Raw genomic sequence first — 20,661 nt, 5'->3', positions numbered from 1 at the left:
AAAAAAAAAAAAAAAAAAAAAAAAAAAAAAAAAAAGAACTTTCCTGCAAGGATTTTTAATAAAGAAAAAATGTAAAAGTATGAGATATGAGTTCTGTGCTACTGCCTCAGGCTTCCCCTGGCCTGTGCCTGTGCAGGTTTTCTGTTTGCTTAAAATACATATAAATTTCATGAAAACAGTCAGTGAGCAACAATAATACCTGTGCATAGTTGCACTGAATACAAGTCCCTGGAAGGGAAAGCGGGTCTTCAAGTAGCACCCCAAGGTACTTGGGGAGGACCAGGGCTCTCAGCCTTGCACCTGCTGGGTGCCCAGTGCTCCCTGGGCCCTTCAGAGACAAGGGGCTGCAGAAGGACCATGTGAGCCCATACAGCATCCCAGGGTGATAGGAGCCAGATGGCAAAGCCTACGGGGCCAGGGCTCATCCATTTGCCATGGATTTGGGACTGAGTAGTCAGGACCGGTCTTGCAATCTGCTTTCACAGAATCACAGACTGGTTGAGGTTGGAAGGGACCTCTAGAGATCACCCAGTCCAACTCTCCTGCTCCAGCAGGGACACCCAGAGCACGGGGCACAGGGTGGCAGCCAGGCGGGTTTGGAAGAYCTCCAGAGAAGGAGACTCCACARCCTCCCTGGGCAGCCTGTGCCAGGGCTCTGTCACCCTCACAGGAAAGAAGTTCCTCCTCACCTGGAGATGGAACTGTCTGTGTTTCAATTGACTTTAGGGAGCTGCTACTGCAAAGATCCTCATAGGATCCCTACAAGGAGTCCAAGGGGATTCATGTTGAACTTGATTTCATATTACTGCTCTGTGACCCAAAACAGCCAGTAAATTACACCAGTGGCAAAGTTCTCCAGCAAAAGCTCCAGTGCTCTGTGCTCATTTCCACTGTACAAAACTGGTAGATATGGAAGCAGAGATCATGGTCTCTGCCACTGCAYTGCAATTCCCTTCACACTTCACTTTCATTCACAAATGCACCAGAGCAGATCAGCCCTCTGCTCTCTGCTGCACTCACACTGCGGAAAACTAGCAAATCCTGATAGTCTAATGGAAGTGGGTAGGTCTTGTAAATAAGAAACAGATATCTGAGGGAGAGAAGAGAGCTTTGGATATGCCCTGCCTAAGGAATATCCCATCCACAGCAGCATTGCAATACATCAGCCTTGCAGTTCCTTAACCACCACTTCCAGTCGTTGTGGGTGCCCCCACACTCTCCACGGGTCCATATTCATGCAGTGCACAGCTGGTCCAGCCTCCATCCTGCCCCATGGCACAAAGTGTGGGACCCTGCGCCTGGAGTCYCTCATGTAGGCAAAGGAGGTGTATCTAGTCCAACCAACCAGGATCCTCCTCCCTGTTGCTTACCAGCTGTTTGCCCTGGTGTAAATAACTCCTCAGAGATACTAATAACCCTGCTTTGATGTCAGGGTCCAGCACTTTGCAGCTGAGCTGCAAAACTTGTGAGCACCTATGTGAGTGCTGCTCATCTGACTGTTCTCTCCTTCATGGCGGTGGCACATGTGGACAATCTCTGAGAATAGAAGCTACAGGTGTGTGCAGAAATGGTCATCTAGCATCATGCACAACTAGCTCCATTGTGTCTGGAGATGAACTTGTCTTCACAGCAGCAAAAAGGGAAAAACCCTTGTTCCCTGCAAGGCCACAAGCATCCTTGACACCAGCTTTCTGAGATACTTTGCCATGTCTATGCAGGTGCCTCAGGACCACATCACAAGCAACAGTGGTTTGTGTGTAAGGTGGGAGAAGCACTTTTCACCTTGCTTGGGCTACTTACCCACTTCATCCCTGATGTTTGCAAGCTCCACCGACAACTCCTTTTCTTTCACAAGGGCACTTTCATTCTGTTCAAAGAAAAAGACAGGGAAATAGTTATAGCTCCCAGGTCTATCTTACTAAAACAAGTTCACTTGTTCAAAAAAAGGCAGATTAGATTGATTGCTCAGTCTAACCAATTTTGCGGAGGGGGAAGAGAAGGGGAATTATAATGAGCTCATTCAGTTTTTAAATCAAGCTTAGGAGTCAGCACTCATYGTCAACAAATACCTCCTATCTGTATGTATGCATATTCATAAAGCCATATTCATAAAGCCTGCACAGGACAGTGCAGAACACACTGTCTAAAAAGACGTGTTTATTTCTGCATCATTCTGTGTTCAGTCTGTGCACCATTAATGGAAGGACTACACATACAAGATAGACTTACTAGATCTTTTAAAATACTTTCATTGATTTGTTTGTATGCATTTAACCACCTCCAAACACAGTAATTTGCTCATATATTCAAGCAGGACAGTGCAGCTTACTGTACTCAGATCATTCTCTAGATGGTAGACTTTTAATACATATAAGGACACCACATATGGCCTGATGCTCCTGCCTGTACTGGCACAGTTTCTCTGCTGTTTTAACTTGTCTGGAAAGGACAAGAGCCCTCTTCTTTCAACTATCTTGAAAGAAACATTAAATATTTAAGGAATTAAAACAGATGAATTGAATGCAGGAAAAATAAAGCATATTTATGTTAACAACACTAAGGTGCCATTACTAAAATGCAAGGACTTTGATGGCAGATATTTCATAAGCACTGTGCAAATGGAAAAATAAAACACACATAAAATTACATAGGTTTTTGTTTCAGTACAATAAATTCCAGATCAAATGCTACAAGCATAAAACTACTTTAAATTGAATTGTATCCTGAATCATGTTGGGAAGATGGTTAAGGAAGATATCCTGCCAGGCAGGTCACCAATGATTAAGAATACTAGATCAGACTACTGTAAGTGTGCTTTCAGTTAGAAAAGACCTTYAGATTTTTAAAAGGAATTACAAAAAAACTTTTTTTTTTCAAGAGAAAAGGCAGTGCAGTAGCAAATGGATTTAAAAGGAACCCTAAATAGTAAATCTTTCAGTAATAACCAAGCAAGGCTAATAAAAATCTAGGGCACAAAAAGGATTAGTCCTGCAGCAGGATAGCTGGTAGATGGAATAGCAAATTAGTTCTGTCTTAATGAAATGAATGTTTAAAAAAAAAAAAAAAAAGGATTTCAGAGACTAATGATTTATTTTTTGTTTCTAACGAATGAAAGATACAGCAAAGCAAGTACAGATATTATTAAAAATCATTTTTTTGAAACACAGAATGATATGATAAAATGAACACCTCCCAGTGTATTCCTGATTCCTTTGCTGACTTGCACATGCATCTCCTTTCTGCTGGTGCACACTCTGCCCTTGACACTTGCTGCTTCTCCTGGTGCCAAGACACTATTGCCTTGTGATTGCACCACCCCAGATGCAAAGAAAAAGGGTAATAAATGCATCTGTGCATGTGTGCTCTTAGTTTACTTTCAAAGTTTGTGCCTTTATGAACTGCACACATGTAATATTGACAATCTTCTTAGCAATGCTCCAGCTGGGCAAAGGTGACCCGTGATCACTTGGAGAACGGCCCCAGACTATGTCATTCCATTCCCTATAGCAGCCTTGAACTGTGCAGTACTACTTATATAATATGTATGTATATGTACTATATTTATATATTGCTTTAAAGGATGTGTAAAGGCAAGGACAGTATTGACTTGTTTCATCCAAGGTACAGGGCCAGGCAAGTTGAAGCCATATAGTAATGACATTTTCACAAAGATTTCTATTTTTTCCTTTGCTCTTAGATAATGACTCAAGTAACTGAGATGCACATTTATTTTAGTGGTTTGATTTCTCCTCTCACTCCAGTTGCCTCTAGCCTACAGGTGCCAACCTTTGAAGGGCAAATGTCTTCAAATGTCTTTAAACTTTACTCTGCCCCTTAACCATCATATCAAGTTTTAGTTTTATTAAAAAGAAGTTAATATCCACTTTGATTAGGCATTAGATAGATGCTTTATTTTTAGTAATACAAGGAAATTAAAAGCATCTGGAATATGAGGTAATAATCTATGCACTGTCCTTTTGGGATCATTTCCACCATTTCCAAGGAATAAACTTTCTGGAGAATTTTGCTGCAAACTGAGCGACTAGCAGAGCTGATTCCGGCTCCAGAGCAGAACCAGACCATGGCATCAGCTTTCTTATTGTGTCAGGAGGAAAGCTGCACATGTAAAGTTGGCTTCTCCAACAACCCAAACTGTGCTGACGAGCTCACAGCTACGGGGTTCCCAGGCCTGGCCAACCTGCATTAAGCATAGAACACCATGAAGTTCTTTMTTGTTGTTCTTGTTGCTGTTATGTTTTGTTTGCTAGTAAAAAAACAAAATGAAAAAAAMCCCAAAATGACCCACAGGTTGATATGCTACAAACCAGAGCCCTCCATAGGGATTTCCAAAGCAGCAGTTTCACTGGAGCCAAGGTTTCCCCTTTTGGAGCATATCCCTGCATCTGCCCGCGTGGCCTGATGAACTCCATGGAGCAGTTTTAGGAAGCACTTGAGAAACTGTTTTAGGAAGCGCTCGAGACGGGTTGCCAGGATTGGTGCCCTTGAAGGCATCTGCACAGGGATATACTGCTGCTCACAGATGGGAAGCACCCACTCATTTCACCAGCTCCCACTGCTTGAACCAAAGCCTATTTAAAGCCAGGGAGCTCGGCATAAATCATCGCCAACACCCTCCGCCATGCGCAGCTCAATGGGATGGTTGTCCTGATACYGGCACAAAGGCAAGTTAAAAATGGCATCCTAAGGAATCAGAAAATTAAAGCTGTTAAAACTTGGAACCCCAGCTAATTAGGTGCTGCCTCGTAAGAATTATTACCAACTGCTTTTTGRTATTAATGCTATATCTCAGATGACGCATGCCCCATCTCGTGGAGAGCCTCCGGGGCTGCCTCGAGCAGCTGGAGCTGCACAGCGTATATGCCTCTGCAGTCCTGCGTCCTCCCTGCCAGTACTTCCCTTACTGTATTTTATTTTAGTCGGCACTCCCTACGTGCTCTTCTCAGCCTCGCGTTCGGGTTTCCCGGGAGTYGGATCCATGCGGCCTGCATGCGGTGCCAAGTTTTGGAGCAGTCCCTCTTCTGCAGGGGATTGTTTTGCAAAACTAGGCCACAAAAATCAGTGTCCTAAGTCTTGATTCACAGCTCTTGATCTGAGAACCTTTCCCTGATGATTATTCCTTGATTTTCTCTTATGGAAGAGTGGCAAGGGRCAGTTTCAGCTAATCATCGTATCAATCTCATGGTCTCCTGGATGTGCAGTGAACTTTCTAATCTCTGACATGTCCTATTACCATAACCTGCTTTGTCAGGGTAACATTACAGGCTCGGATTGCACGTATTCCTGGGACCAGGGTAAACCTGACACTAACATGATATGAAAGAGCCTCTCCCTTGTTACCATCAGTGTGATCCTACACACAACTAACATTTCAATACCAGTACAGCCAGGGAATTGGGAATGCAAACCAAGCATTAGAGTGGAACAAAACCAGATCTGACGAGAAAATGCAAAGCTATCAGGTCCAATGCTGAGACTCAAGCAGGCCCAATGTCAAGACATCAAAACAATCAGAAAATTCACACACACACAAGGAAGAGTCTGCCAAAACGAGTGCGTAAAGAAAAAGATAAACATGATATCCTACTCAATTAATCAATATTCATTAATATKTATATCAACAGAGCATCTGAAGCARAAGGCAAGGGAGGCCGAAAAGGCCTCCGAACAGTTTTGTGACTGATAGGACCACTGTATCRAAGGAGCTCTGCAGCCTCCCTTCGTTGGCCACCAGTTGGAATGAAGCCACTGAGACTGACCAAGGGCCAAATTTGACTTGGATTTAAAAAGATCAATTGCTATAGAAGTGACACAGCTATTTTCAGAGGGGGAAGRGAACATAGACTATAAGAGGACTATAAGAAGATTGCACAAATTTTTCATTGTGGCAGTTAAACTGAGAAGAGAAAAAATGCTTTGACTGGATTCAGAATTATCTTTTTTTTCTTGACAAAACATGAAAACAAGGCAGTGTACTTTGTATAAAGCAAATGCAAGGATTCTGTATTTCCATTTCAGGTATTTTTAATGAATAATGGATTTAAACATTGCTTGAAAAACCTATATGAAAGGTTTACTTCCATTGGCTGCATCCCAAGAAATGACTCTGATATTGAAATATTTTTTACAAAATGAAATAGTATTCATGATAGAGAGGAAGGAAACCTTCATTTTACCTCTGCCACAAAACACAAGGGTTAAGGCTTGTGTCTGAAACATGACTTCCCATCTCCTCAACAAGAAAAAAAAATTATATATATATAGTGGGCAGAATTATGTGTTTGCCGTGTACTTAAATTATTACTCTGTTGAATAAAAGGGGTAGGAAAATTCTTTCTCTTATCACTGGCTTTATAAAATACAGTCCTCCCAATATTTCTGCCATAAAAGACTCAGCAATGGACTGCATTTCATCAAGTAAAACAGTTACTGAGAAATGGCACTTACGTTTTCCCTATTCAAATCAAAACTCCCCAAGGACAGTCTGGGATATGACTTAGATTGGTGTAACATTCAAATAGCTCCAGGAAAACTGGCAAGTTGTTAGGCGGGTAGGCAAAGGAAGGTAGGAAGGAGGAATTCATCCAGTTAAGTAACAGTGGATATAACGTAGGGAGCTGGTTCACAGGGAAAAAAGAAGGCAGGATTAGATATAACTAAGTGTGAGGATGTGGAAAAATACCTTGGTAAAAGTTGACRTTCAATACAGGCCTGAGAATGGCCAGGATGCTGATGTTGTCTAAATGGATTAAAAAGGGAAGTGGCAAAGAAGGCTTGGGGGAAGAGAAAAAGCTCTGGTTTAGCTGTATCTTGCTTCAGCTGACAGCTGGACTTCCTCAAGGAGATATCATTAGGAAGACAGGTYGGGATTTTACTTCAGACCAGGAATAGCTGTGGGATAGGAAGGCAGAGCTGAGGTTTGCCTTAAAGTACCTTTCCTTTGAGGGTTGCAAACCCCCTAAGAGATATTACTTCATTAGAAATACTAATTAATTATACCTTAATTATACCCTTCCACAATAGGCAAATGATAGTAGATCAGCTTCACAAATAGATCAGATTAGGCCAGAAAATTGCTAGGATCCGTAAAGGGAGTCACTTGGAGCTGGGAATTCAACACAGGAGCCCGCTGTTGCCTTCCCAGGCCAACACATCCCTCCTCCTTGCCATCAACACGACTCCAGAATGTTATATACTGAGTCCCAGGCATATGTACAATATCTCCATGAACATTGCYCAGTTCTCTACTATTATACCTCCTAAAAATATGCACTGTATATAGATGTTCTCTGGCATTTATTAAAAACATTTTTTTTCAAATAACTTTTCTCCACTGAGGGCTTCCAAAATGTTCTTCTTTTTAAAAAAAAAGAAAAACGGAAAAAAAAAAAAAGTTGTTGACCTGCAAATGGTGCTTAGTCACTGCTGTGCTTTATTCAGAGCTCCCTGGGGCAAAGCCTTATATTAGCTCTGGAAAAACCTATACTCTTTGAATTGTCTYCCATCAGTGAATATTTTGGATGATAACTTGTAGGAGCAATAGCTGAATTCCATTGCACATGATATTCAAAACCATCCACAATCTTTCTTCCAAAAAGGGGTGTTTCAACACTGTTGTTTCTATCATGCTGGATAGCAGGTAATCCTCCCCTGCAATTCTCTGTAGGTTAAAGTTTACAAGCAGAACTGATCACCTAGATATCCTGCAAGGACTGGATTCTAGCAGGTTTTGCATTAAGCTATACATTTTCCTTAACGCGATTAGCTGCATACCTCAAGCTATATTTAAACACATTATAAGGTAAGTGGGAGACACTGACAGCTTTTCATTAGATCCAGTACAGGAATACTTAAAAAGCCAAACTCTACCAAAATATACTGCATGAGCCTGTGTTTCTGCCAAGATATTTTCTATTAAGAAAATTAAATGCATATGTTCATCTCTCTCTCTTCTGCATTTACTTAAAACCCAGGCAAACGCCCAAAAGAACAGCATGGAAATCTATGTGTAAAAATTGTCATACAAATTCCCTCCCACATGCTCCTCTCCAGCTACCTGTAGCTGCAGTCCTTACCTCTGCACTGACATTTGTTACACGACCCATTCCGGCATCTGGGAATTTGCTCGCTTTACATTCAGCCTGACGCAAGAAAACATGTGGTTCCACCTGGCTTTACTTCTTGATCGGGTTTGCAATACATCAGAAAGCAGGAACAATAGAGAGGTAAAACCTTAGGGCAGCTAGAGCCTGAAAAAAATCTCTTCGAACTTTACAGCTCCACGCAGGGATCCTCTACAGCTCGCACTCCACAGGTCTATTAAAAATGCATGAAATGCATAGCGAGAAACCAAGGCGGCTGCCACCACAGAGCATGTCGGTGGTCCCTCATTGTTCCACGGGAATCCAACTCTCCCACTCAGACTGCAGGAGACAATTATGTAAGCACTGCAGTGAGGGCGASAGCAAGGGTGAGATTTGCTCCCGGTGCGGGAGAATCCGTCATAATCCGAACATCGCTCCCCTCTCCGCCTCCCCGGAGCTGCACGCACGTTCCCTACGTTAGCTCGAGCCAAGGAGCCCGGATCGAGGCACGGCCACGGCCAGCTCCCTGCCCCTTTGCTGAAGGATAAAAAGAGGCAAAGTACCGTCTTGTCCAGGCACTGGAGGCAGTGATAGAGCTTGCAGCAGCGCTGGCCCATCCTGGCAGGCTTGCTGGAAAGGCACCCAGCTTCATTCAGGAGGGCAGGCTGGGATCCCAGGCAGCAGGAATGTCACCGGGGAAGGTGCGCGCGCGCGGCCGGCTGTCACGCTCCCTTTGCGATACCCTCCGCTACCTCATTTCTCTCGGTAACTTGAGGAATCCGGGAGCAGGAGGAGGAGCGAGGGAGCAGCATGTCAGGCTCCTGCCGGAGAAGGGAGGGCCACTCGCCGCCGGCAGCGCCCGGCTCAGGCAGATCAATATGTGCAGAATTACAGGGCGCTTACGGATCCCGCCGCCCTCGGAATAGAGCCGGGCTCTCCTTGTGGCACACGAGCGTGTGCCACCTCCCCGCAGCCTCCCGCGGAGCAAGATCTGCCTCCTCCGCTGGGCGAACGGGAGCGCAGACGGGAGCCCGCTCCGCAGCGCGGCTGCATGTCCAGGCTGCCACCAGCACAAGGGAGAGCTTGGGCAACTTCACAGCGAGAGCCCCCAACCTGCCGGAGCGCCAGGGCAAGCCCCGGGTGTCCCTGGGCGGCGGGTGCCCCTGGTCTTCATGCCCCATCAGGAGATACTGCTCCAAGCCCAGCACTCACTCTGCAGTTAGCTCTAACACAAACATCTCCGAGCACATCGCAAGGACTTGCAGGCACCTTCACTGCTGGGCGCGAAGGGCTCCCCCCGTGAGGCTGTGGTAACAGATGCCCCTGATGCCCCACTGGCCGCTGCCTCAGCAGGGACAACCCAGCTGGGGACCTGTGCTCGTGGGGACRGTGGAGGCTGTGATGGCCTCCCCATGCAGACCTCAAAGTGCACCTGCATATGCCCCACCAGTTGCCCTCCAAACCAAGGTCAGGTGCCCTAAGTGTAAACACGGACTCCATGCAGACCCCTGCAATTTGCAAAATTTTGTTTTGCCTTGACAGTTTTCAGGTTATCTAGTCCCTGCCTGCAACCGCTCTTGGTGTTCTACTGCTATCTGCAGACCATAAGGGATCTACTTTTTTTCTCTCCCCACTCTTTCCCCTGCTCTCTCTTTTGCCTGCTCTTGGTAGATAAGATTCGGTTGTTATCTGAAATATGTAGTTGTGTCTGGGCCACATCCAGAACGGGACGCGGTTGTCTCGGGCAGGCAGGACTCTGACCCCGAGTGCTTCATGCACATGCAGAAAGGCAGGCACTTTCTGGCCATCATTCTTCTCCAGATCTCAAGAAAATGAAGAAAATGACATTGCCTTTAATACTCAAAAGCTCAGTCTCCATGTAGGATAGGTACCTCGTTACCATGGTTTAGATCTGTGCATCCCTGGATAGGCATTTCTAGTTTAATTATAATTTCTAGTGTGACTAGTGCTGCATAAAGTGATTTGGAAAAAAAAAAATGTAAGAAGTCAGCCAGCCAAATCTGTGTTAAATCACATCTAAATGCTCAGGTAATTTCCTGGTCTGTCCAATTTTCGGTTCTTTGAATGGCATTTCAGAATTACAAAAAAATTAAAAATCTCACCCAGCGTGCCTGCATTTTAATGTGCCGGTCCCAGAGCTAACTTTTCCTTATAGCTCTTGAAAATTAATTTGGCTAGCTACTGATCAGCTATACAGTAGAGATAAAAAGAGATTTCTCTCTGTGTGGTTTCATCTTCACTGTAGGAACTACTTTTTTTTTTTCTTGCCACATGATCTATATGACTTGGATCTTCCTGACCTGAAGCATCTTAACTTCTACAGCAAAATATTAGTAATATCAATCATCCCACTTTTAGACAAAAATTGTGACAAATATTTTTCTGAGTTGACCATTATAGTGTTCAGAGAAACATCTGACTGTCAGGCAAGGAAAAGAAAACTCTATCATTACTCTTTTTGTTACGCATTTTAAGTTGCCTTCTTAAATCACTCCAATAATAATGGTAGATTTGCAGTCTGTGTGTGATGATAAATCTAAGCTAGAGATTAGATAATAAGGTCTGTGCACCACTATAGAACCACTTAAGCACTAAATTGGAAGATAAAATATTTAAGTAGAATCTAAATTAAACAAAAGCCATGTGTTGGCCTTCTGGCAAGGGTGAATTGAGCCACTAGATGGTGATTTTACTTAGAAGGTGGCACTGATAAGAAATAAGGACACTAGGGGAGAACCAGGAGCCACTTTGATTAGTTTAGGTCCTTTTAGAGAAAGTGAATTAAATTCGGTTTACATTAAGACTCATCTTGCAGRTATAGATAGGTGGGCAGCATTAAGGTGAGAAAAGACTTAGCTGGGAAAGTGAAAGGAAAATGAAAGTTCGTTCAGCAAACAGCTCTTCAGCCAAATACACACACACAAATAAAAAAAAAAAGAAAATGCAGGAGGGCTTTTGGTGGTCCAAGAAGCTCCAAGTGGAGATCAGTCTGCACTAACTCCAAAGCAAAATAAAGCCTCTTCCCAGAACTTATCATGGAGGACTTTGGCTATACAGCTGAAGGCTTGAAAGTCTGTGGGATTGAGAAAATGGAAATGGAAATGAGCACAGGAGCAAAAAAAAAATGAATGATGTGATGGGCTGGACAATCCTGATGATAGCTAAATTGTGAAGGAACTGGCACTTTAAATAGCAAGTTCAAACCAATGATCAATTCTTTCTAATTTAAGGAGAGTAACAGAAGTGCTGGAGTGAACTACATGCCTATTAGATCTCAGTGGCATGTGGGACTTGGATCAAATACTAGAAGGAAGAATGCAATAAAAAAGAAAGGTGTCAAGTGCACCAAGTCATGAAAAGCAGATCCACACCAGAGCAGATTAGGGGCTTCTCTTTGCCAAGGGAATAGATATTTTGGGATGAGGCAATATAATGACTCTCACCCCTTAGGAACTGTGTGACTCCAAGTGTGGTGCCAACCACAAAATTGTTTGTTAGTCTGGGAAAGCCACTGAGATGTGCTGCCAGTCAAGAGGGGAGTCAAAACTATGTTTCTCAAGTTGGAAGATATTTAGGGCTACAGTAGTGAGCATGAGAAGAAACATAAAGTACTTAGAAGCTCAAGGTCACAATATCTGSGACAAATAACATCATTTTCAAGTAGAAATTGGAGGCTCAGCAGCTGGAAACAACAGAGAAACAGGACTGTGCTCACTACTCAGTCACAGGGTGACTAAGAACTATGTCTACAGTACAGCTCTCAAAAAGCTAAATATAGTTTTAAGCTGTAAGAAAGAGAGAAAAGAGGAATTTAAAAGTTTTAAGAAAAGTCTCAGAGAGATCTCACCTGGGACTATGCACATATCTAGCCCCTAATGTTTCAGGAGTATCATTTCTGACCTATATAACCTRTACCACCAGAGATGGTGGTATAGAAGTATGTGCCTGTTTCATCCTAAAGCAAACAAACAAACAATAGGAAAAAAAAACAGTAAGAAGAAAACTATCAGTATTTTGTAAAGGTATCAGGGAGGTAAACAGCAGAAGAAAGAAAATACTTTGAGATTAAAAAAAAATAAGAATAAAAGGTGGGGAACTTGGAAACACAGAAGTCTTCTAGTCAGGAGAGGCTCTGAAACAGTCTTCCCTTATGAATAGAAGAAAAGACTTAAAAATCTTCAGCTCAAATTTAATCACTTTAGGGAAGGGATTATGGTACTTGCATGTCTGTAACAGGCAGGGACTGGTTTTGATGACACGGGATGAACTTTTCTAGGCTATGTTCCTACCCCTGCAACACCAGTTTTCTCTACTTTGTCACTAATATATTGCTACACATCCATCCATCTCCTTGATGGTCCACACCCAACATGTGAACGTGTCTCTGTGGACAGCAGATCTGATAGACATGGCCCTTCAAGACAGAAAGGCGAGGCCTAAGGGTAAAACAAGATCCACACAGACAGGGAAAACCTGTGCTGGGAGTTAAAAAGCAGTGTGAGTATGAGCTGAACTTCTGTTTTCTTACTGGAAACATATATTATACATGTATGTCCCACAAAGATATGTATAGAGTTAGTAGTAGGCATTACRTCCCATAAACATATATGTGTAGAGTTAGTAGTAGGGATAAGAAAAAAAAAAGACTGTTGAAATTAGTTTCCAAAAAATCAAAACGTTAGTACTCAGCAAACTACATCTATATGTTACAAGCTACTGGGCATTCCAACACTTATTGACTTAACTGGAAGCAGTGTGTAGTTAGCACCTCACAGGGTCAAGCTCCTGGGTAATTAAAGCCTAAGAATGTCTATATTTTCTTWACTGTTCCAAGACAGTCTATAAGCAACCTATTCTAGTGGTAAAGAGGCATCGTGGGTATTAATTCTTCCTTAAGCTGACAGAATCAATGCTTCCTTCCATGAYGGGTATAATACTATTCCTATTTACTGTTCAAGAAACTGCAGTATTTTTTACTTTACAACTACTCAGATGTAATTGGAAAACATACTATTTAATTAGCCATCTTGTATAATTTATGTAGGAATGCATTTTTGAAAATTATACACTGGCACTTATGTATCAATTCATAGAATATGTGGTCTAAAGGATATACAGTAAATCATTTCATCGGTGTTTTAAATGTGTCTGATTCTGAATGACCCAAAATACCATCTGAATTAAACATTTAAATGTGAAGAAATTAGATTTTTATTCTAAGATTAGCTAGCAAATAATTTCTATCATAATATCAGTAAAAAATCTCATTATTGCATGAGRCGGTTTATTTTGAATTTCTCATCTCATTTAGAAGCAGACCTCAATTCCTTGCAAGATCATGTTTAACTCACTTTCTCCTTATTTCATTTGCAAACAGCTACTCTATAAAAATCTTTCCATACAGAACATCAAAATATATCACAATAATCAAAAAGTTTGATAGCTTCTACCTTTATTTCAGTTTGTATACAGTGTAGTTTAAATAATCATATTAGAGAGAACATCTAAATTGTAAATGCACAATATAATTTTTTTCTATGCTTTTTTAACATGCCCTGCAGTGTGTACATTCCAAAGGAAAAAAAAAGTATCTTTTACCAAATAAATTGATTTCACTGTGAAAGAACAGGTTAAACTGTGCCAGTTTGATAGAACAAGTCCCACTCTCCTATATATTTTAAAGTACACCTTCAATGAGATGAAGAGTAGGTGTGTCCAGACTGGAGTGTCCCACCTAATGGCCAGGAATCTGGTACTTTCCAAGGCGGATGAGATGACCAGCAGTGACAGAGTGAATATTCCTCCCTAGATCGCCAGGCTCTGCACCCATCCACATGTCACAGCTACAGCTCCTTCTGAAGAATGGGGTTGCTGGTCTACCACCAGGTCTACCTTATGATGTGGTTCACGTTTAAGCATAGGCCATATGTACTCTGGAATCCTCTTTCCTAGACTTAAAATTTAACTGAGGATTCAGAGGGTCAATATAGCACAGAACCCCACACAAGCACCTAGGCAGAGGTGGATACCTAAAAAGAATTATGAAAAGTGTTAACTGTAAACCTGAATGCCTACAGCCCATAACTTTGTGTATGCATATGTGCCTGTATATACATATCTAAATAATATGGAACTACATGTATAGCTATACATAAACATATATGTAACCAGTTTTATGCTATAAGGGATATATACATAAAGACAGGCAAACAGGTAGATCTTCCCAGTGTGCCTCTAATAGGCAAATTGGGTATAATTATGATTAGCATGCACTATTTCTGTTATGGTGAGAGCAAGAAGCTCTAGCTAGAAACAGAACCTTATTATACTGGGCACTGCAACACGGAGATTCAAGTAAATCTGAATTTCGCAAGATGTCAAAGACCAAATTGCAGGGCAACCATGAGGGACAATACAGGTAAGGAGTGGAGTGTCTGAGAAAACAATTGAGGACCAGAGCCTGACACCTTTCCTCACTTTAAATATTGCCCTACTTCCTAAGCATCCCAGCTGAGACAGTGGCATCTCTGGAGGAATTAGCATGTCTCATCATGACCTGGGGGCAGTTAGGGTGCAGATTAGAAGAGTTCTAGGAGGTAAAACTGGTTGAAAGGCAATAGCTGTTGGGGGAAGCCATGTGATGAGTACCAGAGCGTTGTGCTGAATCAAGAAAGGAAAGCAAGAATTGCTGTGCAAAGTTAGTCCTAGTCTCCAGCTGGTCTCAAACCCATGTCTGATAGTAGCAACAAGCAATGTTTCAGAAGTTGCAAACAAGCAACTCAAACTCATGGTGGAAAGATGGGTTTTGCTATATTCACTGTTGCTTCTCACCTCTGTTACAGTCGTGAGTATTCTGGTTATGCAGATATGTTAAAATGTGAAACCCACAAGGACAGATTTCCATACCAGATCACAGCTCCACTGACTTCAGTACCTGCTTTTGATCTATACTGTTCAAGCAAAACCTTGATAATGAACTTTGCTATGTAGAGATAGTTCTCTTTGCTGCCAGAGCTGTGAGCAATCACATTTCTAGCATGAGAAACACAGAGAAGCAGTTTTGGACTCTTACCATAAGTACATGATCTCTCATTTCCTGGAGGTGACCTAATCCTCCTAGGAGAGATGTGGTGCTTTCTGTGGATCTCCACAGTGCCATTCTGCCAGCGTTTTGGCAAAGACGGCTTGTTGTGAAGACTGAGAACCAAGTAGGAAGACAAGAGAAAGAAGAATAGAGTCAAAGTTTTGGGGAACAGCTCTTATTGTAACTGAAAGAAGATATAGGTAGTGACACTGTAACGTGTATGTCACTTAGCAGGAGAATCCTTAAGTGAACTCTGCACTATTCATCTTTCATGAAGCACCAAAAATGCCTGGTGAGAGGCAAAGCATGAGAAATATGTCAAACACATTTAACGTGCTGAATAGCTAACAGTCTGAGCACAAAAGCTGGAAAMGAAGGTACAGAGCACTTGAAGGGATATGGATTTATTTGCAAGAGGACTGCCAGCTTTGGGAATCAGTTTATAGGACAGTATCAGTGGTCATGGAAACAAACACAGGAAACCAGGAGCAAGTGGAAGGAGACTGGTTAGAAGTGAGGACCAAGAAGACAGAAGAGAAGAGGAGAGGGAGATAACACAGAAAGAAGGCTGAACTGGGTCATATTGAAAGATGAAAAATGTCTGCCTTGGCAAAACAGAACAAAACAGAACAAAAAACCCACAGGACATAAATGAAAATAAGAGATGAAACACAGGAGGAAGGAAAAATCATTTTCAAGATTTGAAGTGTTTTATATGACAAAGAGTTATGCGGTAGCAAAGTAAGACAGGCAGCAGAAGAACGCAGGAATTATAAGATAAGGAGAGACACGAAGGTCAGATTCAGGTGACCTAGTAGGGCTGCATAACTCAGACACTGCAGCTTCTGCAGTATTTCAGCCATAGCGGGGGACAGACAATCCAGACTATCTGCAACTGCTACCTTCTGGCATTCTCTACAGTCAGTAGTGAGGGACCATCATGACACCAACACGAAGCACCTCCAAAGGACGATGTGAGGAGAAGCCTGGTGTGGCGTTTAGCTGGGGCTGTGTTTTGTCTGACACAGCATCAAGATAGGATAGATTGWAGCTCTTCCCATCAGGCATTTTGAATATAAAGCTTAGATTATTGAGTAGGGGATTGGTGCTGCGYATTGTCATTAATGTGTCATTTATTATCATTAATGACAAAGGACAGAGCTGGTGAGGAAGATAAGGAGAAATGAGATCCAATACATCCGATCCAATACATTGATTACAACAACCTATTTCTCCCTCTGTTTTCTGTTTTTATTTCTCTGCTTTCTATTTCTCCATTTTTCTTTATTATCTCAACCTACTCTTTTGAAGTACTGTCAATTATTTGTTCTGTGACAAGACACACAGGTGGACTTTCTCAGAACTTATATATCTAGAAGAGATAAGTGAAGTGTGTTATCCAATTTTCCATTACCTATAAGCAGCACAATTTGGAAGCAGTCCCAAATTCTTTTTCAAATCTTTGCTTATGAAGAGCAATAGTCACGTTGTATTTCAGGGAGCACTTGAGGCCAACACAAATCAGCGTTGTTGTCAAAAGAGGTGTTGCAACCTCTTCCCCATCTTCTTTTCTCCCTTCCCTATAGCCTTACAGTTTTTTGGGTTGTAAACTAGCAGCGAAGTTGGAAACTGGGGGAGAGACAACCTCCAAAGCACAGGGCCACCTTCTCCTGGTCAAAATCACTCATGGAGGTAGCAAGCCAGCCATGTCTCCTGATCCCAGGAGGACAGACCTCTCATTAGCCCCTGCACCCTTATTCTTGTCAGACTAGAAAACGCAATTTCYCAAGGAAATGACAAAAGCAAACTATTCACTACTATATTTCTTCTCCCTYACTGGAGGTGTATTACTAATTTTTTTGATGCTACTCTGTTAGTAACATGGTTCCATTGTTCCAAAATCAAATTAATCACTTTGATTTTTTACATGTCTATGTAACACGTTATTTTTCTGGGTCTTGTCTATTATTTTAGCTATTTTCAACTAACTTAAAAAAAAAAAAGAAAATGAAATGCAATTTGGGGATTTTTGAATACATGAGAAGTCAGTCATGAATCCCAGCTAGATCATTAGAGCTGAAGGTCATGCCAGATATCTCTGGAATGGCAATTTCCCTTGGATTTGCAGTAGGGTTTCACATTTTGTGTATTACTCAGTGCCATGTGGTTTCAATGATCCTGGGACAACTTATATGGAAGCAAACATTTTTAATGTAGTTTTTCAATTATACAATTATCCTATTGTGCATGTAGAAGAATAGAATGACTACTCTAGAATTTAACAAATGAATCCTGACTACACGTACTCTGTTTCTCAAGTAAGAAAGCTCAGCCAGATGACAAGATCTTTAAATCAATTCTCATATGAAAAGAATGTGAAGATTCAAAGAGAATTCTTTTAGACTTTGGCTATTTAGCGATTATGGTTTGTAAAACTAGTATAGTCCTATATTTATTTTTATGTCAGTAGCTTGTAAGGCCATGGATTAAAATGTGCCAGGGAGTATTACTTTATTACTATGGTTTCTAGTTCTTTATGCCTGAAGTGGAGCAAAATAAGCACTTGATACGAATTTCAAATTAGCTAGGTCTTGCTGACAAGGAATTCACACTTTCTCATAAGAAACGTCATTTATACACCAAGATCACAAGGAACTAAAACAAATACATGTTTTCATTGACCTCCTCACCTGCCCTCTGCCCAAAGATACATCTCCCCTGGGGCTACTTCTGAATTCCTAAGCTCTGAGTAGCTGGAAACAGATGGCCATTTTCTTAAATCAGCCTTGCAGAGAAATGTTCCCCTCTTTTCCCAACAAAGAGGGAATCTCCTCTGCGCTCTTCCACCTCAAAGTTACCCTGGCTCAGAGCCAATGACAACTTTAAGCTGCTGTATTTGAGGCCTAGCAGAGCAGGAGGCAAGAGCTGAGATTCTGCGACAGCTACGTCAGTGGCAAAAACTCCAGCAGCTTCACATGGCCCAAGGTTTCTCTTATTGGGAAGAGAGGATTCCCAGAATTCTGCAGGGAGAAATAGCATTTACAAATTTAATGAAAGTCCAAAACAGGAGAAATGGGCTTGGGACATTTTTATCCAGAGAAACCTAAATCAAATAATTTTAGGATGTATATAAAAAAATGTCTCATATTTATATTTATGTCTCCTGCCTCTGTGCAGTTAGAGATGCTTTTAAGGTTAAGTTATAATAAAGTGTTCTCAAAAGACTTCTGGCCTTAAAATATGTGTCTTCCCTTTAACACCCTGTAACAGCAGTAAATATTTCACAGTTGGATAGACTCGATACCAACAGAACTTCATAGAACTCAAGGGGAGAGGGATGATTCAATCAAGCATGATCTTTGTATTTCAAGACATTATATTTTACATAGTTACCACTCTAGCTTCATCTGGTGAGACATTTTTTTCTATAAGGCATCCAGCTGCAAACCAGAGACATCAGGATGTGAAGAAGCTGCCAATTCTTACAAAGTTTTTCTCCAATAACTAATCACTTTTGCTATCAAAAATATGTGTCTCCCTTCATGTTCAGGATTGAAAAGCTTTTGTTACTAGCCGGTAGTTCCTGCTAAGCCTTTCACTGATGGAGGAAAGAGCCTTCTCTTATCTAGCACACCCTTCCTGCAGAAAGGAGGAGTGTAGACAAGCCACTTTGTCCCTTTTTATAAAGTTAATTGTGCTCTATGCTTTCTCATAGCAATGTTTTTTTTTTCCTCCAGTCCTCAAAACTACCTATTGTTCCATTTTGCTTCTTCACACCTTTTCGTTKTTCCTTGACAAAATGTGGGCACTGATGCTGAGTGCCGTGTTCCAGCATCAGCCTTCCCAGTGGGAGGGGATATCACCTGTGGAATGTGGTTGGTTTGGTGTGTAACTAGGGATCCTAATTACTTCTGAAGTTACTTCCCTCCAGCTTACATCTAGACCGTGGTGTGGTAGGTATGACTATCATCCTCCGATCCATGAACATCTGGCTCCACGAAAACACAGTCTGTTGRAAGAGGCCTAGCTGGCCACATGATCCATCTAAAAATCACCCCTCATTACTGCCATGCCCAAATGCCCTCTTTGATTCAGGCAGTTAGTAAATAGTAGCCAGCCCTAGGAGGAAGAGGATGAAAAGAATGAAGGGCCGAATTGAAAGGGTGTTGCTTCATACAGAGACCAGTCAGGATTCTCCTGGTAGGCAGGGCTGGATTCAGCTCAGGTTCAGGGCTATTACTCATCAAAAAGGAAACAACAGGAATATGAACATGTTATTTATATATAACCTAAAGCGTAAGTAGCTTGCAGTCAAAAAATCAAATATGTAGATTCTTATATGTTAAAAATTGCAGGGAGAATCCGTATGGAATGCAGTAACAAAGCTGCACCTATAAAATTAAAGATCAAATCAGTGCTTCACTAATAAGGAAAATGCTATTTTCCTGTGAGCACATCTGTATGGAAGATTTTTGCAAATGTGACACACAGTCTGCAAAGGCTTAAAAGGTGGAAACTGYACTTGTAGCCTATCCTTATTTTCAAGCCTTGCTTTGCATCGGAGTAACTTCACATCTGCCAGGAATTCTYGGCAAGAGGGAAAGTTCCGCTGTGCCGCTGCAAAATCCCTGCTGTGCATCAGCTCACAAAGCTCCTGCTGATGGAAACGCACAAGAAGACTTATGATATTTACACTCTCGCCCCCTGGGACTGCAGCAGTAATTTTGGAGAGACAGTGAGTTATATCAGCAGGTCTTGGAAACATAAGAATACGCAGGGGTGAAGGAACATAGTAAATAATTCTTCTGAATTCTTTCCGCAAAGGGCATTTAAAAGTATCTTTCCAGGCAAGAGAAGAGAGAAATATTTCTAACTGCTAAAATATAGTAATTTCTAGCGTAATAATTTCAAACATAGTTCAGTTCAAATAAAATAACTTTATGAATGGTACCTACACAACTACAGTATATACAGTATATATTGTTCCTCACTGTGTAAAACAATGAATTAGTGTAATATATTTAGGAGTATGTTATGCTCCTTTTCAATGCATTTGTTTTTATAAAATACAGCTAGGTAAATGTGAAAGCAAAAAATTTAGACTAGATACTGAAAGATCACTCCAAATCTAGAGGCGACTTTGTTTCCTCATCATCAGAGCAGAAATAAACCTCGAAGCCCTTTTCTGCTGCAACAGAGATTGCAGAGGAAATGGGGTGGGGTGCCACCGACAGCATCTAGTCTATCCTAAACTCTCCTGAAGGATTTAAGCACCTAAAGCCTATCTAAACACAGGAAGTGATGCTAGTTTCCTATTTTGTGGAACAGAGCAACTCATTAAGCATCTTAATCAGAGTAATTCATTAAGCATCTCTTTACGTAGCCTGCTAATTATCTGTGCATTTTAGTTGTCCTGTCATGCTCAGAGTGCCCCTCTGGGGTAATGGGGACAAA

General features: G+C 41.7%; 1 protein-coding gene across 1 annotated transcript in view; it reads right to left on the bottom strand.

Annotated features, from left to right (window-relative positions):
- MTUS2 (microtubule associated scaffold protein 2) overlaps positions 1 to 20,661 on the bottom strand; it is a 283,857-nt gene that overhangs the window by 32,154 nt on the left and 231,042 nt on the right. Inside the window, exon 9 of the mRNA XM_026049831.1 lies at positions 1,801 to 1,867. Within this exon, the coding sequence (XP_025905616.1) occupies positions 1,801 to 1,867 (67 nt within the window). The remainder of the gene's footprint in view (positions 1 to 1,800; positions 1,868 to 20,661) is intronic.

The sequence above is a fragment of the Nothoprocta perdicaria genome, unplaced genomic scaffold (genome assembly GCF_003342845.1).
Source record: "Nothoprocta perdicaria isolate Ctin4 unplaced genomic scaffold, notPer1 scaffold_62, whole genome shotgun sequence".
Taxonomy (NCBI): Eukaryota; Metazoa; Chordata; class Aves; order Tinamiformes; family Tinamidae; genus Nothoprocta; species Nothoprocta perdicaria.
This window is presented reverse-complemented; position numbering and strand designations above follow the sequence as displayed.